Below are 25,750 nucleotides of genomic sequence, written 5' to 3' on the forward strand. Positions count from 1 at the left end.
GCTCTTATTCTCCTGGTCACAAATAATCCTACCCAGTATTAATATTGTGAGATGTTTTTTTATTTAAATTATTTCTTTTAAAGGTCGTTAGGTTGTCAAACTGGCCGACTGGGAGCAGGTGAGGCACCAGATTGATGATTTCCATTATAAAATATGTATGTTTGAATTCCACAGAGCGAAATACAGTGACATGCTGATAGAAGAAAGCTGTGTGAAGAGGCTCGACACTGCACTTTGTCACACTTAAGACCAAATAACACGTGTTGCATTTCCTCGAACATACATTTTTATGTATCAAACTCTTCATAAAGATGTGCACTATAAAATGAACATATTTTCATAATTTTGAAAAGGGGGGGGGCACAACCAAGTTTTTGCCCTGTTCCGAAGTATCGTAGATACGGGGCAGCCTGCGAAGTGTGAATGCCCTTCATCTAACGCCAGACGAAAATCAGAACAATTGATAGCAGCATTCAGAATACCTACCATAATGAGTAAACTTTTCAGTGCATATAATTGAAAGTCCAATATGAAACGGAAGAGCGCTGTTTATCAAATAGAGGAGCTGTTAGGCAGCTATGGGGACATTTAACAGTAGACTAAGCTATCAATGTTCTTCCACAGACGTTGGAAAACAACCATACACAATCGTAATGCACATTTCCCACACATGAGGCCGCTGTAGTCTCTGAGAGCTGAGGCCTGAATTCAGATTAAATTTCTCAGTACCTTGTTGTGTTACTGTACATCCAGGATAATATAACAAGCACAGAAAACCTTCTTTTCTAAATAAAAACCCTCCAATTTTGGAAAAAATTAGGCCTAAGGTGAAAAATATACTTTCTTTCAACTTTCCAGTCTCTCTCACAGTTTTCTCAGTTGCTGTTGTCTGCTAGCCAATTATGATGATGAAAAAGGCTGTGAGAAGAATAAGGTATATGCTGAACTGCGCTATGAGGCATAACCCATTAACCTACCTTAAGTTGATGGCTAGCAGGTCACATAGCTAACTGTGATGGCAAAAATAATCCTAATGTGTACTGATTCACCAATTCTCAAACTTTGACGGTCCGCAGCATCCAAACAATGCACTTGCAGGCACAAGGTCCCTCTTGAAAAATAACCATTTTGATGTCTCGACCAAAAAAGTGAGAATCATTGTCAGTGCATTTTGTTATATATTGTAAATTGCTTGGTCATTTTCAAATCCCTTTCTTGTGATTTTGAAGCATGGTGCTTGATATAATTATAGGGTTACTTCATTCATGAGTGAGTGACTGTGTTTCATTAATCTCCCAAAAAAAATTAAAAAATCACATGTAGAGACTTCAGGATATTTAAAATTGTTAAAGAAACTATTATTATGACTTTATACTTAATGTTGAAAGGGAGAAAGAAATGTGAGGTAAACTCCGTGGTATTTTTGACCTTCAGAAATCATTCATCAACATAAGATAGAATAATGCATTCAAAGAGAAGAATGGAAATAAAGACCAAATGTAAAAAAGAATGGTCAAATGTTTTGTGAAATCACTTGTCTAAAAGTAAGAAATAAAATGGATTAGAGAAACATTTGGATGCACCTTTGAATGAAGTCCCAAATCATGTTCTTTTTTGTTACTGGAAAAAATGGGTGAACGAGAACAGTGAGGCAACAACACCACCTGTAAGAGAGACATTACTTCTGGCATACATACATTCTGTCTCTAGATAATTAAAGGGATTCTCCAGTGAAACATTTTGAAACCGGAAAAATTATTGACACTTCAGGCATAGGTGAGAGAAATATGTTAAAGCCACACAACAGCAGACTGCATGGTCAGCATATTTCATGAAACAAATATCTTCAAGTGCTCTTTAAAATTCCAATGTTACAAGTTAAACCTTGGACTTTAAATTCTCAATCAGCATCTGAATAGCTGTATGGTTTCAAGCACCATTCAAAGGCTCATCAAAAGTTTTACTGATCTGTTTTATTTTTCACTTTTAGACAAATGATTTCACATAGCATGTGATTACTTTTTTATTTTCTAGCTTTGTTCAGCATGAAATACAATATATTCAAATACTGATCAGAATTCTGTTATTATTATGAAAAGTTTGCAGATTAATGGACAGCAGAGAAGTTTTAATTTATGCTATGATTTGATATTTACTTCTTTTTTTCAACGTGAAAGAAAGAAATCCACAACTTATGATGTGATGGGAAGTGGAAGTCTGGTAACTTCTACATCTCTTGAGATAGTTGACCTAGCTCGCTGTTGTCATCATCAAAGGGCAGTCTGATTGTTGCTGTAGTTAAAAGCTTCTGTTCAAAGATGCTGCTCAGCATCAAATGGTAAACAGCCTATCACACACACATACTTTTCAACAACTTCTGGTGAGGCACAGCCCAGAATGCAAGAAAAAGACCCAGAGATTAAAATCTCAATATGACATAGATTTAATGAGTAACAAATCTTCGTTTTGCCGAAGTATTTCACACCAGAAGGCTGCAGGAGGAACAGTTGTTGTATGTAGTTGTGCAGCAACAGTGAGACATAGAGACATTTATGAAACCACTTTCCTAATGTCTTTTGTTCCTCAATTGTCATGAATTTAGTACTTGGTTCAAAGGAAGCCATTTTGACAGATAAATGTCGCATTACAAATTTTTAATTGTGAAAAATCAAGGTCTTTAAGAGGTGAACTTCTTGACACTTATTTACATAGGTAGTGGAACCGGTTCATGAAATATCTAAATTTTTCCTCAAATCATTAACTACATTTTTTAATTACCCTTATTTGTTTCAAGGAATTAATCGTTTTTTTACAAAACTGCTCCTTGCACTGGTGAATGTGATACCCCATTTGTCCGTTTCCCACTCTTCGTTTGGCTACAAAAATTCAGACAAGAATCCATAGTATAATTTTCCATAAAGTCACTAATTAATTATCCTTGATCACTTGTATTACTTCAGGCAGTTAAATAAGATGTCTTGCTGTCAGTAATGTTGGACAGGGGTAACTGCTCTCATCCAGACTGTATAATGGTGATATATCAGCACTAGTGTAGTTGTGTTGATAATTGCACTCAGTTTGATGGTGTACTTCGCACTGATCGCCTCAGTAGTCTAGGAACGAAATACAAAACGCTATGATTGGTTCTGATCGTGTACGGAATTGGTGCTGTTAAATTTATTTGTCAGGATGTGTGTTGCCACTACATGTGTTGGAGTCCAAAAGGCATGTTTTTATATGTTTGGTTTTCCAATACTGATGATCTGCAAATTTTTGTCATCTACCTAGAAGTTGGAAATTATACCAGAATTTATGACTGTGCAAGTTGTTACTATAAATAATCAATGCACATCACCAAAAACAAAACAATTGGTCACTGTGGCTTTCAGCTTTTTAATCATTTATTTATTGAAACTTTCCGTTTAAATAACCTAAATTTCATTCTAGATGCAGATGTTGAGAATATTTCACCAAAGTTAAAATAATGAATAAATTAATTGGTTTGGGTCATAGGTATAATTTTTCTATAAGTAACAATCAGTAATGCAAACAATATCTTTTAGAGTGGTATTTGCATCAGTAATATTTGTAAGAACCTAATTTTTTTCTCTCTAATTAACAGATATGGAGTAGCACTTGTTGGTGTGCGACCAGCAGAATTACCTGAATTTTATGAAGATACAATATTACTTAATCCTGGCCCAAGACATATAATGAAGAAGAGTGACACATGTTACTACATGAGCATTTCAAAGGAAGAGAACTCTGCCTTTATTCTTGGGAACCAGCAGAATCAGCTGTGTGCAGAAAGTGGAACTACAGCAACAGATGACAAGGATCACAGTAAGGAGACTGGTGATGGGCATAACACTAAAACTGATGGTACCAAACTCCAACTCCAGATTCCAAACTCCATCCACGTCAGTGAGTGTTTGCATGGCTTTCTTCTTTTGCTTCATTTACAGCATAGACAACACATTGTGCAGTGAAAATGGAACTTCAGAAAGAACAGCATTCATGAATAAAGAAAAATGAGCAGAAGTTCTGTCATTACACAAAAACAACAATTATCACTCAGTCACCACTTTTTTCCTCGTTCCCCTCTTTGTAGTGAAGGTATTTTCTTCAGTCAGTGTTGTATTATACCAGCCTCTTTTAGCCACACAATTTTTTTTAACTGTTGTATTGTTAATTAACATTTTCTCTTCAGTACCCATCATCCTCACCTGAGAGGATTGACAGAGGACTTCGAAAATATTTGAAGAAGTCAGCTCATTGCATACTATCATGAAACAGGGAGACTATGTCACCGATACAATAAGCAAGTTGAGATGACGATGTGTAAAACGAAGGCATTTTTCTTTGCTGTCGAATTGTTTTACAAAATTTCAACCACAAACTTTCTCCTCCAAAGGTGAAAATATTTTTGTGACACCAATCTACACAGGGAGAAATGATCATTTTAATAAAATTAGAGAAATCAGAATACGCACAGAAATACTTAGGTGTTCATTTTTCCCATGTGCTCTTCAAGAATGGAACACCAGAGAAAGTCCGAAGGTGGTTCAATGAACCCTCTGTCAGGCACTTAAGTGGAAATTAGAGTTGCCATGTAGAAGTAGAATTTAGCTCTCTGGACAACAGTACATTCAATGACCTCAGATGTACAAGGTCTTAATCAAGTTACACTTTGCAAACTGAAAAACCTATATTTAACTAATAATATCTCCCATCTTTACTGGCATTTCCGAAAGTTTTTGGGAAATTTTTCTGCGTAACAAATATCTCTGCGATCAAAGTTGAAGCTTCGTAAAAATTCTCTTTACCCTTATGTTATTGTGGATGTGATGGGAACTCACAGGAAGAGTTTATTTTTGTGTTATGACAGAAATTCTTATCTCATGTTGCTTATGATAACTGAGCATTTCACATTTTGAGTGTTTCTGTGTGAGATGTTGGAAAGGAAAATGTTGACTATCCTGTAAATGAAGCTGGGTGTAGCTAACAGGTCATAACTTTTACTTCTTGGATTGTTGATGCCATAACCTATTTCATATTATATTTGTTGTTATATGGTCCATGTCTCATCTGTCATTTACTGTTTAATCGATTTGATATCCTTTCATCTGCTGTGTTTTTGCTTCATACATACATGTGCACTTCTTAACTGCGCTGTGTTGATAGCAATTCGCTTTTTGTCATGTTGGTGTTTTTCATTCTAAGCATTATAGCACCTCATTTCAAATTTAGTATGTGGCCAATCTTCTTGTCTGTTATTTTTGTAATTTATATACAAGATTAGACAAAACTTTCCTCTTTCACTTTTTAATCGTGTGCTTTTACTACTACATAAGATGTCACAAAACCTTTAGAAAACATTGTGGCACACTAAATGTACACTCATGTACTGGATAAACACCTTGAATGACTAGAGATAGGACATGTACATTCACAGTACATGTACATTAGTATGTTATGCAGTATGTTGTGGCCAACCAGATCACCAAACTCATCACAAATCAAAAATGTGTGGGATATGATGAAATTATGGGTGCAGTTCTGTGACCCATTGTTGACCACCACAGATGAACTTTTGAACCAGGTAAATGCAACATGGATGACTATACCACAGGGTACCATTTGCACCTCATATGAGTAAATGCCTACCCCCATGAACCATGGACCTTGCCATTGGTGGGGAGGCTTGCGTGTCTCAGCGATACAGATGGCCGTACCGTAGGTGCAACCAAAATGGAGGGGTATCTGTTGAGAAGCCAGACAAACATGTGGTTTTTGAAGAGGGGCAGCATCCTTTTCAGTAGTTGCAGGGGAACAGTCTGGATGATTGACTGATCTGGCCTTGCAACACTAACCAAAACGGCCTTGCTGTGCTGGTACTGCGAACGGCTGAAAGCAAGGGGAAACTACAGCCATAATTTTTTCCGAGGGCATGCAGCTTTACTGTATGGTTGAATGATGATGGCGTCCTCTTGGGTAAAATATTCGGGAGGTAAAATAGTCCCCCATTTGGATCTCCGGGTGGGGACTACTCAAGAGGACGTCGTTATAAGGAGAAAGAAAGCTGGCGTTCTATGGATCGGAGCGTGGAATGTCAGATCCCTTAATCGGGCAGGTAGGTTAGAAAATTTAAAAAGGGAAATGGATAGGTTGAAGTTAGATATAGTGGGAATTTGTGAACTTCGGTGGCAGGAGGAACAAGACTTTTGGTCAGGTGAATACAGCGTTATAAATACAAAATCAGATAGGGGTAATGCAGGAGTCGGTTTAATAATGAATAAAAAACCAGGCTAAGCTACTACCAACACCATAGTGAACGAATTATTGTGGCCAAGATAGACACGAATCCCATGCCTACTACAGTAGTACAAGTTTTTATGCCAACTAGCTCTGCAGATGATGAAGAAATTGATGAAATGTATGATCAGATAAAAGAAATTATTCAGGTAGTGAAGGGAGACAAAAATTTAATAGTCATGGGTGACTGGAATTCGAGATTAGGAAAAGGGAGAGAAGTAAACATAGTGGGTGAATATGGATTGGGGGAGAGAAATGAAAGAGGAAGCCGTCTGGTAGAATTTTGCACAGAGCATAACTTAATCATAGCTAACACTTGGTTCAAGAATCATAAAAGAAGGTTGTATACATGGAAGAATCCTGGAGATACTAGAAGGTATCAGATATATTATATAATGGTAAGACAGAGATTTAGGAACCAGGTTTTAAATTGTAAGACATTTCCAGGGGCAGATGTGGATTCTGACCACAATCTGTTGGTTATGAACTGTAGATTAAAACTGAAGAAACTGCAAAAAAGTGGGAATTTAAGGAGATGGGACCTGGATAAACTGACTAAACCAGAGGTTGTAGAGAGTTTCAGGGAGAGCATAAGGGAACAATTGACAGGAATGGGGGAAAGAAATAAAGTAGAAGAAGAATGGGTAGCTCTGAGGGATGACATAGTGAAGGCAGCAGAGGATCAAGTAGGTAAAAAGATGAGGGCTAGTAGAAATCCTTGGGTAACAGAAGAAATATTGAATTTAATTGATGAAAGGAGAAAATATAAAAACGCAGTAAATGAAGCAGGCAAAAGGGAATACAAACGTCTCAAAAATGAGATCGACAGGAAGTGCAAAATGGCTAAGCAGGGATGGCTAGAGGAGAAATGTAAGGATGTAGAGGCTTATCTCACTAGGGGTAAGATGGATACTGCCTACAGGAAAATTAAAGAGACCTTTGGAGAAAAGAGAGCCACTTGCATGAATATCAAGAGCTCAGATGGAAACCCGATTCTAAGCAAAGAAAGGAAAGCAGAAAGGTGGAAGGAGTATATAGAGGGTCTATACAGGGGCGGTGTACTTGAGGACAATATTATGGAAATGGAAGAGGATGTAGATGAAGATGAAATGGGTGATACAATACTGCGTGAAGAGTTTGACAGAGCACTGAAAGACCTGAGTCGAAACAAGGCCCCGGGAGTAGACAACATTCCATTGGAACTATTGACGGCCTTGGGAGAGCCAGTCCTGACAAAACTCTAACATCTGGTGAGCAAGATGTATGAGACAGGCGAAATACCCTCAGACTTCAGGAAGAATATAATAATTCCAATCCCAAAGAAAGCAGGTGTTGACAGATATGAAAATTACCGAACTATCAGTTTAATAAGTCACAGCTGTAAAATACTAATGCGAATTCTTTACAGACGAATGGAAAAACTGGTAGAAGCCGACCGCGGTAAAGATCAGTTTGGATTCCGCAGAAATGTTGGAACACGTGAGGCAATACTGACCCTACGACTTATCTTAGAAAATAGATTGAGGAAAGGCAAACCTACATTTCTAGCATTTGTAGACTTAGAGAAAGCTTTTGACAATGTTGACTGGAATACTCTCTTTCAAATTCTAAAGAAGGCAGGGGTAAAATACAGGGAGCGAAAGTTTATTATCAATTAGTACAGAAACCAGATGGCGGTTATAAGAGTTGAGGGGCATGAAAGGGAAGCAGCGGTTGGGAAGGGAGTGAGACAGGGTTGTAGCCTGTCCCCGATGTTATTCAATCTGTATATTGAGCAAGCAGTAAAGGAAACAAAAGAAAAATTTGGAATAGGTATTAAAATCCAGGGAGAAGAAATAAAAACTTTGAGGTTCGCCGATGACATTGTAATTCTGTCAGAGACAGCAAAGGACTTGGAAGAGCAGTTGAACAGAATGGACAGTGTCTTGAAAGGAGGATATAAGATGAACATCAACAAAAGCAAAACGAGGATAATGGAATGTAATCGAATTAAGTCGGGTAATGCTGAGGGAATTAGATTAGGAAATGAGACACTTGAAGTAGTAAAGGAGTCTTGCTATTTGGGGAGCAAAATATCTGATGATGGTCAAAGTAGAGACGATATAAAATGTAGACTGGCAATGCCAGGGAAATCGTTTCTGAAGAAGAGAAATTTGTTAACATCGAGCACGGATTTAAGTGACAGGAAGTTGTTTCTGAAAGTATTTGTATGGAGTGTAGCCATGTATGGAAGTGAAACATGGATGATAAATAGTTTGGACAAGAAGAGAATAGAAGCTTTTGAAATGTGGTGCTACAGAAGAATGCTGAAGATTAGATGGGTAGATCACATAACTAATGAGGAGGTATTGAATAGAATTGGGGAGAAGAGAAGTTTGTGTCACAACTTGACATGAAGAAGGGACCGGTTGGTAGGACATGTTCTGAGGCATCAAGGGATTTCAAATTTAGCATTGGAGGGCAGCGCGGAGGGTAAAAATCGTAGAGGGAGACCAAGAGGTGAATACACTAAGCAGATTCAGAGGGATGTAGGTTGCAGTAAGTATTGGGAGATGAAGAAGCTTGCACAGTATAGAGTAGCATGGAGAGCTGCATCAAACCAGTCTCAGGGCTGAAGACAACAACAACAACAACATGAGTAAATGCATCGCACATGGAACAGGTTATCAGGGCCAAGGACGGACCTTGTACCGACTAGGTCAAAGGACACATGTTGAACTAAGATGACTGAAATGCTACTCATTTATTCATATGACTTGTTACATTGTCTGGTATGGCTAAACACAGTGATGCACTTGAACTGACCAAATGAGTTTTTCTTGAACATTTAAAGAAACATTAGACTGAGAAATCAACAGTATTTTGCCTCTAATGACCTTCAAAGCCATGAACTACATCGGTGTACTGCTTCAACATTGTCATGTGCTTGAAATACATCACCTTGAGGGTACAGGGTGTAACCAGCTACATATTGTGTCACATGCTGGGCAAATGATGCCTGTCGTCTGGGCTCTGAGGTCATTTTTGTATCATTTCTGTGACCGGCAGAGAAGGTTGAGAAGACCAGCCGTACATGTGGAGTTTCAACAGAGCTCAGATCATGGCCCTCTGGTTCTGACTCGAATGGAAGGACTGAACCAGAGACTTCAAAAGTTCTGTGACAAGCTGTTGACTTCTAGACTTGCACCACAGGGTTGATAACCGTAGTGTCCCCCTAAATTGGTCAGGTGTGCACTAGAGGCTGCTACCCTGGTAGCTGACTGTGTGTGTGGTGCACACGAGGGTTTTTTAGATTAGGGAACTCTCCATCCAATCCAGACAACGATAACTGTAGGACACCCGGAAGTATCAGTGTAAGATCGAAAGAAATGCCTCCCTATTGGTAAACTGCAAAAGCATTTGCAACAAAGTGCCAGAGTTTGAAGCGCTCATGAAAAAGCAATGAAGCTCACATAATACTAGGTACAGAAAGTTTGTTGATACCTGTAATTGATAGCGGTGAGATTTTTGGGGAAAATTAATTAAAGGATAGGCAAATGGGGTGTGTAGGTGGTGTATTGGTCACAGTAGACAAGAAACTCAAATCCTGTGGGATGGAAATTCAAGCTGCATGTGAGTTTGTTTGGACAAGACACAATATCAGGGGTGGTCATAAAACAATAATTGGATCCTTCTGTTGCCCACCAGAATCATCTCCTGATGTAACCGAAAACTTTACATAAAAACCTTCATTCACTTGTATGTAGTTTCCCCAATTGTACTATAATCACTGGCGGAGACTTAAATCACGGAACAGTTAATTGGGGAAACTACAGTGTTGTTATTGATGGGTGTATAAGGTGTCCTGTGAAACTTTAGTAAATACCTTCTCTGAAAACTACTTTGAACAGATAGTTAGGAAGCCCATTCATGAAGGAAATATGTTGGACGTAATGGTAACAAATAGACCTGATATCTTTGAAGATGTCTGCGTCAAAACTGGTATCAGTGACCATGATGCAGTTGTAGCAATAATGATTACCAAAGTACAAAGAACAACTAAAACTATCAGAAAGGTATATATGGTCAGTAAACTAGTTAAAGAATCGGCACTGTTAATATAAGATTGTGTGAGGCACTTTTAGCATTTATTAAAACTGAGGTCTACGTGGAGCGTTCATACTGACAAAAGAATAAAAATAAAATAAAACAATCTCGGGGATTGTATTTTGTGTTATCTCATTAAAATATTGCTGCAGTGTATCTTTACTGTAGTGAAATTGAATTAAAAGAAACCTTGTACTAAAGGAAAGTATTTCCCTTTTCTGTTAACGTAATAATCTTCATCTTGCCGAGAAGCGGCCTATATATGAACTTAATGGAATGTGCTTAGTTTTTACTTTCATACAACATAAAACAGCGTATTCACTTTCTTCTCCTTGATAATTATGGTGCAAGTCTTCTAATGCGTCCGTTGATGACGGAACGCAATGAAATTTTTCCTACACAAGATGTCTGCCAAGAATGGTGGATTGTTCAACCGTTCTTGTCATTTATCCAGTGTACTGAAAACCTTACAAATGATATTCTTATTTCTGCATGAAGGTCACTAGGCATATGAAGGGAAAAAATACACAATCGGCATAAATTGTCATATATTATTTAAAATTTACAACTTACATTGTGTAATGGCCGCCATAGCGTGTGTTAGCTTCAAGACTAGAAGAGAGAGAGAGTAATAATGCTGGTCTTCTTCGTTTCTTTTGTCAGCGAGTAAAATAATAATTAATACAGAGATCCTATACAGTTATCTTATAGAATCTGTTTGTACCATTATTATTTCATTTTATTATTAATTACCATTAAGAGAGCTAATTGCACACTCATTTTCAGAGTTTTTTACTATTTTCATTTTACTTTGCTATGTGTCTGACTTATCGTCACAGGTTTTAATATTTTGTACAGTATATCGGTACAATGCCTTCAGTGACTACCGTAACAGATTATTGTCAAATGATATTTCACAAAATCCAAAGAAATTCTGATCATATATAAAGGCTGATAGTGGCTCCAAAGTTAGTGTCAATTCCCTAGTGAATGAAACAGGAACTGAAATTGAGGGTTCAAAGCAAAAGCTGAAATGCTGAACACCATTTTCAAATGTTCGTTTACAAAGGAAAACCCAGGAGAATTGCCCCAATTTAATGCCCATACCACTGAAAAGACGAATGAAATTAGCATTAGAGTCAGGGGTGTTGAGAAACAGCTGAAATCGTTGAAACTAAGCAAAGCTCCGCCTCCTGAGGGAATCCCTGTCAGATTCTGTACTGAATTTGCAGTTGCACCCATCTACAAGAAGGATAGCAGAAGTGATCCACAAAACTACCGTCCAGTATCCTTGACATGGATCTGTTGTAGAATCTTAGAACATATTCATTCTTAGCTCAAACATAATGAGGTATCCTGAACAGAATTTCCTCCTCACTGCCAACTAGCATGGATTTTGGAAACATCGATCTTGTGAAACCCAACTCACCCTTTTCTCACATGACATACTGAAAGCTTTTTATTAAAGCAGCCAGGTAGATCCAGTTTATCTTGACTTCCGAAAAGCATTTGACTCAGTACCGCACCTATGCATATTGTCAAAAGTATGTTCATAAGGGGTACCAGCTAAAATTTGTGACTGGATTAAGGAATTTTGTTACGGAGGACACAGCATGTTATCTTGGATGGAGAGTCATTCATGTAGACGTAACCCAGGTGTGCCCAGGGAAGTGTGTTGGGACCCTTGCTGTTCATGTTGTATATTAATGACCTTGCAGACAATACTAATAATAAAATCAGGCTTTTTGAAGATGATGCAATTATCTGTGATGAAATACATCTGAGAGAAGCTGCATAAATGTTCAATAATGAGAATAACCAATTTTTGACAATATAATGTAATTGGATAGATAAAAAAATCTAGTCATCAAGCAGAAACAGAATACACACATAAAAGTAAGTTATAATTAGGCAAGCTTTCAGGGACAGTGGCTCCTTCTTCTGGCAGAAGGGTTGGAGGCGAAGGAATAGGGGTGAAGGTAAAGGACTTGACAGGTCAAGGAAAAGGAGTAGATGTCAGAAAAGTCACCCAGAACTGCAGGTCAGGGGGGACTAACTGGATGAAATGACAAGGAAAGACTGATTTTGGGGACTGTACCCGATGAAAATTGAAATCCAGAGAGCTTAAAGGTGGAAGACAGGGTAATATGCTAGACGGAGATTACTGTTAAAACATCATGTACAAGTTAATAAGAGTGAAAATATGAGTGCATTGTGCATAACAGAGGTGGGAGGGGGAAGGCAAAAATTTTCAGGTACAGAAATGAGAGGTAGAAAACTAAAACATAGTTAAGGCAGGAGTAGATACTGAGCTGGAAGATATTAATGTAAATTAAGGCGAGGTGGGTGCCGAGAACCAAGGACATGTATTGCTAGTTCCCACCTGCGGAGTTTGAGAAACTGGTTCAGAAGTGTTTAAATGTGTGTGAATTTCTAAGGGATCAAACTGCTAAGGTCATCGGTTCCCAGACTGACACACTACTTAAACTAACTTACTCTAAAGACAGCACACACACCCATGCCCAAGGGAGGACTCAAACCTCCGGTGGGAGGGGCCAAGAAACTAGTGTCTGGGGGAAGAATACAGATTGCATGTTTGGTGAAACAGGCACTGAGGTCACAATTGTCATGTTGTAGAGCATTCTCTGCAACAGGATATTGTGTGTTGCCAGTATACACCATCTGCCTATGCCCATTCATACTAATTGATAATTTGGTGGTAGTCAAGCCAATGCAAAAGGCTGAACAGTGCTTAAGTAACAGCTAGTATACGTCATGTGTCATTTCACAGGTGGCTCTCCCTTTGATAGTATATGTTTTGCCAGTTACAGGGCAGTGTAGGTGGTGGTAGGAGGATACATAGGGAATACCCCAAAATGAGATGTATTCTGTCTGAGATTTTGTCCACCTCATCTAGAACAGCTTTTCATCACCCTCCCAATCTTTGCAATATTGTTGTCAGACCCTATGCTCCTGCACCCATCTCCCTAGCCTATGCCTCCTAGCCCTGTGGTTTGCCCTATGCACCCTCCTACCACAACTTATAACAGCCCTGTAACTGGCAAAACATATACTATCAAAGGGAGAGTTGCCAGTGAAACGACACATATCATATACCAGCTGTTATGTCTGCCCCCGGTAGCTGAGTGATCAGCGCGACAAAATGTCAGCCCTGAGGGCCCGGATTCGATTCCCAGCTGGGTCGGAGATTTGCTCCGCTCAGGGACTGGGTGTTGTGTTGTCCTAATCACCATCATTTCATCCCACGATGCACAAGTCCCCGAAGTGGTGTCAAATCGAAAGACTTGCACCCGGCGAACGGTCTACCCGATGGGAGGCCCTAGTCACATGACATTTACATTTTTTGCTAGCTGTTATGTAAACACTGTTTGGCCTTTTACATCAGCATGACTACCACCAAATTATTAGTTAGGTTGAACGGGTATAGACAGAGGGTGTATACTGGCAACATACAATATCCTGTTGCAGAGCATGTTCTACAATGTGACACTTGTGGCCTTGGGGCCTTTTTCACCATATGCACCATCTTGAATCTTCCCCCAGACACCAGTTACTCTGGAATCTGCAGATGGGAACTAGTGCTAAAGCATGTCTTTGGTTCTCGCCACCCACCTGGCCTTAATGTACATCAATTCCTTCCATAACTAGTGCTACAGCATGTCTTTGGTTCTCGCCACACACCAGGGCTTAATGTACATCAGTTTCTTCCATCTCAGTAACTATTCCTTTCTTCAGCCGTTTTAGTTTTCTAAAGCTTTAATTTTGTACCTGTCTATTTTTCGTCATCCCCTTCCCACCTCTGCTCTGTAAATGCACTGAGATTTTCACTCTTATTAACCTGCACACAATATTTTAACAGTAATCTCTGTCTCGCATATTACCCTGTCTTCCACCTTTAAGATCTCAGGGTTTCAAATCTTATCCAGTGCATTTCCGCAACAATCAATCTTTTTTTTCTTATTCTGTCCAGTAAGTCTCCCCTGACCTGTGCTTCTGAGTGACTTTTCCCTAGATCTACTCTTTTTCTTAGACCTCTCCAGTCCTTTTCCTTCATCCCTCTTCCTTTCCCTTCAACCCTTCTGCCAAAGAAGGAGCCACTAACTCCAAAAGCTTGCCTGAGTATGACTTTCTTTTATGTGTGTGTTCTCCCATCATTTGGTGAGTAGATTTTTTATCCATCCAGTTACATTACATGTTCAGTCAGATCTTGATAAGATTTCAACACGGGACAGAGATTGGCAACTTTCTCTAAATGTTCAAAAATGTAAAATTTTGCACTTCACAAAACGAAGAAATGTAGTATCCTATGACTGTAATATCAATGTATCACTGTTGGAATCAGCCCTCATACAAATACCTGTGTGTAACACTCTGCATGGATATGATATGAAATGGAATGGTCACATAGGTTCATTCTTGGGTAAAGCAGGTGTTGGACTTCAGTTTATTAGTAGAATACAGTGGAAGTGCAATCATTTTACAAAAGAGATTGTGACCCATCCTAGAATATTCCTTAAGTATGTGGGACCCATACTATATAGGACCAACAGTGGATATTGAACGTATACAGAGGAGGACAGTACAAATAGTCACAGGTTTGTTTAATCCATGGGAGAGTGTCACAGAGATACTGAAGGAACTGAACTGGAAGACTCCTGAAAACAAATGTAAACTATCCCAAGAAGGTCTATTAACTAAGTTTAAAGAACCTCCTTAAATGACTACTCTAGGGATACACTACCCATGTATTGTTCACATAGAGATTGTGAAGATAAGATTATAATAATTACTTCACACACAGAGGCATTCAAACAATCATTCTTTCTGCACGCCATATGTGAATGAAATAGGAAGAAACCCTAATTACTGATACAATGGGACGTACCCTCTGACATGCACCTCACGGTGGTTTGCAGATTATAGATGTAGACACTGATGTAGACAGAATCTTCAGAAGATGAAACATTAAGTACTGACAAAAAGGGAGATAGGTTGGATTCAGATCTCAGGATGAGGAGGGACAAAGATCTTAGTTTTTACATCATCGGCCACTAATAATTTTAAGTCACAAATGCTTAACATGTTACTCTTCTCAAGTAGTGTGTTTCATTTATTGTCTGGGTTAGACACTGGACTCGCATTCGGAAGGACGACGGTTCAATCCCGCGTCCGGCCATCCTGATTTAGGTTTTCCGTGATTTCCCTAAATCAATCCAGGCAAATGCCGGGATGGTTCCTCTGAAAGGGCACGGCCGACTTCCTTCCCCTTCCTTCCCTAATCCGATGAGACCGATGACCACGCTGTCTGGTCTCCTTCCCCCAACCAACCAACCAACCAACCAACCATTTATTGTCTGCCAGTTTTCTAGTGTATATACAGTTTTAAATATGGTGTAAATTTTTTTTTTCTTTAGCAGGTTCTTAACATTTATTTATTTGTTTATTTTTTTTTTTATTTATTTATTTATTTCTTTTTCTTTATTTTTTTTTTTTTCTTTGTCGATTGCCTTCCACTGTTTTTAAAAACTGTAGAAATGACATCTGCTAACTCCTTAAGCAACTGTTCAACTTATTCTTTAATGTGCAAAAACCTGTTGTATACACATCATGGATTGTATACTCATCATGAGTATGGGAACATATCATATATATACAGACACAAGCAGACATATATGTGGGGATGGATATGTGTGTGTGTGTGTGTGTGCGAGTGTATACCTGTCCTTTTTTCCCCCCTAAGGTAAGTCTTTCTGCTCCCGGGATTGGAATGACTCCTTACCCTCTCCCTTAAAGCCCATATCCTTTTGTCTTTCCCTCTCCTTCCTTCTTTCCTGATGAAGCAACCATGGGTTGCGAAAGCTTGAAATTCTGGAGTTCTGACAGGTTGGTGTTAGTGGGAAGTATCCAGATAACCCGGACAGTGTAACACTGTGCCAAGATGTGCTGGCCGTGCACCAAGACATGTTTAGCCACAGGGTGATCCTCATTACCAACAAACACTGTCTGCCTGTGTCCATTCATGCGAATGGACAGTTTGTTGCTGGTCATTCCCACATAGAAAGCTTCACAGTGTAAGCAGGTCAGTTGGTAAATCACGTGGGTGCTTTCACACGAAGCTCTGCCTTTGATCGTGTACACCTTCCGGGTTACAGGACTGGAGTAGGTGGTGGTGGGAGGGTGCATGGGACAGGTTTTACACAGGGGGCGGTTACAAGGGTAGGAGCCAGAGGGTAGGGAAGGTGGTTTGGGGATTTCATAGGGATGAACTAAGAGGTTACGAAGGTTAGGTGGCCGGCGGAAAGACACTCTTGGTGGAGTGGGGAGGATTTCATGAAGGATGGATCTCATTTCAGGGCAGGATTTGAGGAAGTCGTATCCCTGCTGGAGAGCCACATTCAGAGTCTGATCCAGTCCCAGAAAGTATCCTGTCACAAGTGGGGCACTTTTGGGGTTCTTCTGTGGGAGGTTCTGGGTGTGAGGGGATGAGGAAGTGGCTCTGGTTATTTGCTTCTGTACCAGATTGGGAGGGTAGTTGCGGGATGTGAAAGCTGTTTTCAGGTTGTTGGTGTAATGGTTCAGGGATTCTGGACTGGAGCAGATTCATTTGTCACGAAGACCTAGGCTGTAAGGAAGGAACCGTTTGATGTTGAATGGGTGGCAACTGTTATAATGGAGATACTATTGCTTGTTGGTGGGTTTGATGTGGACGGACGTGTGAAGCTGGCCATTGGACAGATGGAGGTCAACATCAAGGGAAGTGGCATGGGATTTGGAGTAGGACCAGGTGAATCTGATGGAAGCAAAGGAGTTGAGGTTGGAGAGGAAATTCTGGAGTTCTTCTGAGTGAAGACTTACCTTAGGGGGAAAAAAGGACAGGTATATACTCGCGCGCACACATATCCATCCACACATATATGTCTGCTTGTGTCTGTATATGTGTGGATGGACATGTGTGCGAGTGTATACCTTTCCTTATTTTCTCCCTAAGGTAAGTCTTTCAGCTCCCGGGATTGGAAATGACTCCTTACCCTCTCCCTTAAAACCCATGTCCTTTCGTCTTTCCCTCTCCTTCCCCCTTTCCTGATGAACAACGGTGGGTTGCGAAAGCTTGAAATTTTGTGTGTGTGTTTGTGTGTTTTTTCACTGTGTGTATCTACCAGCGCTTTCCCATTTGGTGTGTGTATATATATATATATATATATATATATATATATATATATATATATATATATATAGAGAGAGAGAGAGAGAGAGAGAGAGAGAGAGAGAGAGAGAGAGAGAGGGAAACATTCCACGTGGGAAAAATATATCTAAAAACACATGATGTGACTTACCGAACGAAAGTGCTCGCAGGTCGATAGACACACAAACATACACATGAAATTCAAGCTTTCGCGACAAACTGTTGCCTCAACAGGAAAGAGAGAAGGAGAGGGAGAGGCGAAAGGATGTGGGTTTTAAGGGGAGGGTAACGAGTCATTCCAATCCCGGGAGCGGAAAGACTTACCTTAGGGGGAAAAAAGAGGTATACCCCTTTTTTTTTCTACTGTCCTACACTCGTACTCTCTGCTGGAAATATCACTTTGCCATGGAGAAAAATGATCCTAATCCTACTCCTAATGATCCAACTCCCCAAGACACTATCCAAATGAACCCTGCCTGGAACAGTTCCGTCCTCCGTCACAGCGGGACCCACCTCCTCTTCCTCAAAATCACCCTCTCCAAACCTTCCAGGAATTTCTGACTTCCAGCCTTGCTTCTCAATCCTTCTTAAAAAACCTTAATCCTACTCCCAACAACACCACTGCTGAAGCCCAAGCTATCCGTGATCTGAAGGCTGACGGATCCATCCTCATTCTTCCGGCGGACAAGGGTTCCACGACCGTGGTACTTGATCGTCGGGAGTATGTGGCTGAGGGACTGTGTCAGCTTTCAGACAACACCACATACAAAGTTTGCCAAGGTAATCCCATTCCTGAGGTCCAGGCGGAGCTTCAAGGAATCCTCAGAACCTTAGGCCCCCTACAAAACCTTTCACCTGACTCCATCAACCTCCTGACCCCACTGACACCCCGCACCCCTACCTTATACCTTCTTCCTAAAATTCACAAACCCAATCATCCCGGCCGCCCCATTGGAGCTGGTTACCAAGCCCCCACAGAACGTATCTCTGCCTACGTAGATCAACACCTTCAACCCATTACATGCAGTCTCCCATCCTTCATCAAAGACACCAACCACTTTCTTGAACGCCTAGAATCCTTACCCAATCTATTACCCCCAGAAACCATCCTTGTAACCATTGATGCCACTTCTTTATACACAAATATTCCGCACGTCCAGGGCCCCGCTGCGATGGAGCACTTCCTTTCACGCTGATCACCTGCCACCCTACCTAAAACCTCTTTCCTCATTACCTTAGCCAGCTTCATCCTGACCCACAACTTCTTCACTTTTGAAGGCCAGACATACCAACAATTAAAGGGAACAGCCATGGGTACCAGGATGGCTCCCTCGTATGCCAACCTATTCATGGGTCGCTTAGAGGAAGCCTTCTTGGTTACCCAGGCCTGCCAACCCAAAGTTTGGTACAGATTTATTGATGACATCTTCATGATCTGGACTCACAGTGAAGAAGAACTCCAGAATTTCCTCTCCAACCTCAACGCCTTTGGTTCCATCAGATTCACCTGGTCCTACTCCAAAGCCCATGCCACTTTCCTTGACGTTGACCTCCATCTGTCCAATGGCCAGCTTCACACTTCCGTCCACATCAAACCCACCAACAAGCAACAGTACCTCCATTGTGACAGCTGCCACCCATTCCACATCAAACGGTTCCTTCCCCACAGCCTAGGTCTTTGTGGCAAATGAATCTGCTCCAGTCTGGAAGCCCTGATCCATTACACCAACAGCCTGAAAACAGCTTTCACATCCCGCAACTACCCTCCCGACCTGGTACAGAAGCAAATAACCGGAGCCACTTCCTCGTCCCCTCAAACCCAGAACCTCCCACAGAAGAACCACAAAAGTGCCCTACTTGTGACAGGATACTTTCTGGGACTGGATCAGACTCTGAATGTGGCTCTCCAGCAGGGATACGACTTCCTCAAATCCTGCCCTGAAATGAGATCCAGCCTTCATGAAATCCTCCCCACTCCACCAAGAGTGTCTTTCCGCCGGCCACCTAACCTTCGTAACCTCTTAGTTCATCCCTATGAAATCCCCAAACCACCTTCCTTACCCTCTGCCTCCTACCCTTGTAACTGGCCCCAGTGTAAAACCTGTCCCATGCACCCTCCCACCACCACCTACTCCAGTCCTGTAACCCGGAAAGTGTACACGATCAAAGGCAGAGCCACGTGTGAAAGCACCCACGTGATTTACCAACTGACCTGCTTACACTGTGAAGCTTTCTATGTGGGAATGACCAGCAACAAACTGTCCATTCACTTGAATGGACACAGGCAGACAGTGTTTGTTGGTAATGAGGATCACCCTGTGGCTAAACATGCCTTGGTGCACGGCCAGCACATCTTGGCACAGTGTTACACCGTCCGGGTTATCTGGATACTTCCCACTAACACCAACCTGTCAGAACTCCGGAGATGGGAACTTGCCCTTCAGTATATCCTCTCTTCTCGTTATCCGCCAGGCCTCAACCTCCGCTAATTTCAAGTTGCCGCCGCTCATACCTCACCTGTCTTTCAACATCTTTGCCTCTGTACTTCCACCTCAACTGACATCTCTACCCAAACACTTTGCCTTTACAAATGTCTGCTTGTGTCTGTGTATGTGCGGATGGATATGTGTGTGTGTGCGCGAGCGTCTACCTGTCCTTTTTTCCCCCTAAGGTAAGTCTTTCCGCTCCTGGGATTGGAATGACTCCTTACCCTCTCTCTTAAAATCCACATCCTTTTGTCTTTCCCTCTCCTTCCCTCTTTCCTGATGAAGCAACCGTTGGTTGCAAAAGCTAGAATTTTGTGTGTATGTATATGTTTGTTTGTGTTTCTATCGACCTGGCAGCGCTTTCGTATGGTAAGTCACATCATCTTTGTATATATATATATAAAAAAACAAAGATGAGGTGACTTACCGAACGAAAGTGCTGGCAGGTCGATAGACACACAAACAAACACAAACATACACACAAAATTCAAGCTTTCGCAACAAACTGTCGCCTAATCAGGAAAGAGGGAAGGAGGGGGGAAGACGAAAGGAAGTGGGTTTTAAGGGAGAGGGTAAGGAGTCATTCCAATCCCGGGAGCGGAAAGACTTACCTTAGGGGGAAAAAAGGACAGGTATACACTCGCACACACGCACATATCCATCCACACATACATATATGTCTGCTTGTGTCTGTATGTGTGGATGGATATGTGCGTGTGTGCGAGTGTATACCTGTCCTTTTTTCCCCCTAAGGTAAGTCTTTCCGCTCCCGGGATTGGAATGACTCCTTACCCTCTCCCTTAAAACCCACTTCCTTTCGTCTTCCCCCCTCCTTCCCTCTTTCCTGATGAGGCAACAGTTTGTTGCGAAAGCTTGAATTTTGTGTGTATGTTTGTGTTTGTTTGTGTGTCTATCGACCTGCCAGCACTTTCGTTCGGTAAGTCACCTCATCTTTGTTTTTATATATAATTTTTCCCACGTGGAATGTTTCCTTCTATATATATATATATATATATATATATATATATATATATATACACACACACACACACACTCCTGGAAATGGAAAACAGAACACATTGACACCGGTGTGTCAGACCCACCATACTTGCTCCGGACACTGCGAGAGGGCTGTACAAGCAATGATCACACGCACGGCACAGCGGACACACCAGGAACCGCGGTGTTGGCTGTCGAATGGTGCTAGCTGCGCAGCATTTGTGCACCGCCGCCGTCAGTGTCAGCCAGTTTGCCGTGGCATACGGAGCTCCATCGCAGTCTTTAACACTGGTAGCATGCCGCGACAGCGTGGACGTGAACCGTATGTGCAGTTGACGGACTTTGAGCGAGGGCGTATAGTGGGCATGCGGGAGGCCGGGTGGACGTACCGCCGAATTGCTGAACACGTGGGGCGTGAGGTCTCCACAGTACATCGATGTTGTCGCCAGTGGTCGGCGGCAGGTGCACGTGCCCGTCGCCCTGGGACCGGACCGCAGCGACGCACGGATGCACGCCAAGACCGTAGGATCCTACGCAGTGCCGTAGGGGACCGCACCGCCACTTCCCAGCAAATTAGGGACACTGTTGCTCCTGGGGTATCGGCGAGGACCATTCGCAACTGTCTCCATGAAGCTGGGCTACGGTCCCGCACACCGTTAGGCCGTCTTCCGCTCACGCCCCAACATCGTGCAGCCCGCCTCCAGTGGTGTCGCGACAGGCGTGAATGGAGGGACGAATGGAGACGTGTCGTCTTCAGCGATGAGAGTCGCTTCTGCCTTGGTGCCAATGATGGTCGTATGCGTGTTTGGCGCCGTGCAGGTGAGCGCCACAATCAGGACTGCATACGACCGAGGCACACAGGGCCAACACCCGGCATCGTGGTGTGGGGAGCGATCTCCTACACTGGCCGTACACCACTGGTGATCGTCGAGGGGACACTGAATAGTGCACGGTACATCCAAACCGTCATCGAACCCATCGTTCTACCATTCCTAGACCGGCAAGGGAACTTGCTGTTCCAACAGGACAATGCACGTCCGCATGTATCCCGTGCCACCCAACGTGCTCTAGAAGGTGTAAGTCAACTACCCTGGCCAGCAAGATCTCTGGATCTGTCCCCCATTGAGCGTGTTTGGGACTGGATGAAGCTTCGTCTCACGCGGTCTGCACGTCCAGCACGAACGCTGGTCCAACTGAGGCGCCAGGTGGAAATGGCATGGCAAGCCGTTCCACAGGATTACATCCAGCATCTCTACGATCGTCTCCATGGGAGAATAGCAGCCTGCATTGCTGTGAAAGGTGGATATACACTATACTAGTGCCGACATTGTGCATGCTCTGTTGCCTGTGTCTATGTGCCTGTGGTTCTGTCAGTGTGATCATGTGATGTATCTGACCCCAGGAATGTGTCAATAAAGTTTCGCCTTCCTGGGACAATGAATTCACGGTGTTCTTATTTCAATTTCCAGGAGTGTGTGTCTATATATATATATATATATATATATATTATATATATATATATTTTTTTTTTTTTTTTTTTTTTCCACAAAATTTTGTGTGAACTTCCTGCCACAATATTTTGGTGCAGAGTTCCTACAACATCTGAACTCTATACACAAACATATAAAATTTGCTATGGAGTTAGAGAAGGAGAGTTGTCTGCCATTTTTAGACGTATTGGTGCGATGTAAGAACGATGGCACACTTGGTCATTTGGTATATACAAAGCCTACTCACACAGACCTTTACTCGCAAGCTGCTAAAGTGAAAGCAATCTTTCGCCGTCCTGCAATCTTTCGACGCTGCAAAAATTTCGTCGCTGTTGGGATCTGTTAAAGATGACCTAGAGCTGCGCAAGGCAGGTGTGTACGAGATTTTGTGTGAATGCGGCAAATCTTACATAGGGCAAATGGTGCATACTGTGCAGGATCGCATTGTAGAACATCAGCGGCATACTCGCCTTTTTCAGCCTTGTAAATCTGCCATCGCTGAACACTGTATTTCAATTGGTCATGCCATGAATTACAACGAGACAAAAATTGTGGCCCATAGTCTAACTTTTGGAGTTCTGTTATTAATGGATCCGTGGAAATATGGCTGTCTGACAATGAGTCTTATTATTCGTGACGGCGGTTACCAATTGAATTCGGCACGGAACCCAATTGTCAAAAAACTTCGTGTCCTCTGTAGCTAGTGTAGGTCTGGAATGGAAGACAATCGAATTGATATCGACGCAGCGAGTTTTCACCACGGAGGGTGCACAGAGCAGCAGAATCGAACGCGCTCAAGTAGCACATGCGCAACGCCAAGTGAATCCACCACGCATGTGCCCGAGGGGTCTTAAATACCAGAGCTCAGGGAGTTTTCACCAGTGTCACCTGAAGATGACCAAAAGTCTCTGTGCTGAAATATTGTGGCAGGAAGTTGCAAACATCCTGCAGTTCACTGGAAATTTTGTGGAACAATATGTACGCCGGAAAAGTTTTAAATCTCACTGTATATATATATAGGGTGTACATAAAGTCTGGGAACACTTTCAATTATTTATTGCATAAGAACTAAACATTGTATAGATGTCATATGTATTGCATTGTGTAGAGAATCTCTAGAAGTTTCTCTCTCTCTCTCTCTCTCTCTCTCTCTCTCTCTCTCTCTCTCTCTCTCTCTCACCCTCTCTCATATGAACCATGTCAACCGTGGCAGTCGCTTCCTGTATTCTCCCCCGTTGTTGTGCCAGTGGTAAATGGCCTTCCTTGTTGGTGGCCAACACACAGAAAGCTCGATTTGCAGCTGAACTCGACATGTTTGCGACTAGCGCTGACTATCGGCAAATTACCAAGTTATGCTGTGGTGGATGACAAAAAAAAAAAAAAAGCCTTTCAGGGTTTCTCTTCAAAATGACATATGTATGATATATGTACAGTGTTTGGTTCAACAACAAAAACAATCAACTATCAATGAAATAGAGAGAAAGAGAGAGAGAGAGAGAGAGAGAGAGAGAGAGTCACACGTGTAGTGTTAGATACATGTAGCTAATCAAGGGATACACCACATAAAACAGCAAGGAACCATAAGCAAACATTAGGGTAAAACTAAGCTGAGCTGTAGATAATGTAAATTTAGTTCTGATAAATTGGTCCTCATGACTACAAAGTATTATCTTTGTAGCATGATGTTATGAAAACATTCAATATATTTCTTTTTAGTTTGAATTGTTCATTCAAAATGATTGTTTCTTTAGCATAATGTGAAAAAATTTCCATCTCTTTCTTGAGATCTGCATCCGCTTCATATAAAATAATTACACTATTTTCACTGTAATTCAACTTTCATCAGTATGAATCCAGCTCCACAGAAATAGTTATGTTGGCCAGATAGATGAAGGCACTACAGAAAAATTCAACTTCTTGCTTAAAAATGCACTTCAGAACACCATTTTCTCTTTGTGACAGGGAAAATAAAAGTTATGCCGTAGTGAGTCTGAGAGCTCCTAAATTAAGAGTGCACTGAAAATGATATAAAGAAAATATCCTCATAAGACCAATCATGAATTATGGACGGAGGCCGTGCTCAACTGTTAAGTCAAAAATTAAGTAATGTAATTAACAATCATAATACTTTTAGTAATCCATATTTTTGAAGTGCCTGACGGAAATGATTAACCAGATTTAAAAATACACTCCTGGAAATTGAAATAAGAACACCGTGAATTCATTGTCCCAGGAAGGGGAAGCTTTATTGACACATTCCTGGGGTCAGATACATCACATGATCACACTGACAGAACCACAGGCACATAGACACAGGCAACAGAGCATGCACAATGTCGGCACTAGTACAGTGTATATCCACCTTTCGCAGCAATGCAGGCTGCTATTCTCCCATGGAGATGATCGTAGAGATGCTGGATGTAGTCCTGTGGAACGGCTTGCCATGCCATTTCCACCTGGCGCCTCAGTTGGACCAGCGTTCGTGCTGGACGTGCAGACCGCGTGAGACGACGCTTCATCCAGTCCCAAACATGCTCAATGGGGGACAGATCCGGAGATCTTGCTGGCCAGGGTAGTTGACTTACACCTTCTAGAGCGCGTTGGGTGGCACGGGATACATGCGGACGTGCATTGTCCTGTTGGAACAGCAAGTTCCCTTGCCGGTCTAGGAATGGTAGAACGATGGGTTCGATGACGGTTTGGGTGTACCGTGCATATTCAGTGTCCCCTCGACGATCACCAGTGGTGTACGGCCAGTGTAGGAGATCGCTCCCCACACCATGATGCCGGGTGTTGGCCCTGTGTGCCTCGGTCGTATGCAGTCCTGATTGTGGCGCTCACCTGCACGGCGCCAAACACGCATACGACCATCATTGGCACCAAGGCAGAAGCGACTCTCATCGCTGAAGACGACACGTCTCCATTCGTCCCTCCATTCACGCCTGTCGCGACACCACTGGAGGCGGGCTGCACGATGTTGGGGCGTGAGCGGAAGACGGCCTAACGGTGTGCGGGACCGTAGCCCAGCTTCATGGAGACGGTTGCGAATGGTCCTCGCCGATACCCCAGGAGCAACAGTGTCCCTAATTTGCTGGGAAGTGGCGGTGCGGTCCCCTACGGCACTGCGTAGGATCCTACGGTCTTGGCGTGCATCCGTGCGTCGCTGCGGT

General features: G+C 42.0%; 1 protein-coding gene across 1 annotated transcript in view; it reads left to right on the top strand.

The window, feature by feature from the left end:
- LOC124621966 (potassium channel subfamily T member 2) overlaps positions 1-25,750 on the top strand; it is a 700,004-nt gene that overhangs the window by 457,914 nt on the left and 216,340 nt on the right. Inside the window, exon 12 of the mRNA XM_047147499.1 lies at positions 3,623-3,843. Within this exon, the coding sequence (XP_047003455.1) occupies positions 3,623-3,843 (221 nt within the window). The remainder of the gene's footprint in view (positions 1-3,622; positions 3,844-25,750) is intronic.

This window comes from Schistocerca americana, chromosome 1 (assembly GCF_021461395.2).
Source record: "Schistocerca americana isolate TAMUIC-IGC-003095 chromosome 1, iqSchAmer2.1, whole genome shotgun sequence".
In the NCBI taxonomy this organism is placed as follows: Eukaryota; Metazoa; Arthropoda; class Insecta; order Orthoptera; family Acrididae; genus Schistocerca; species Schistocerca americana.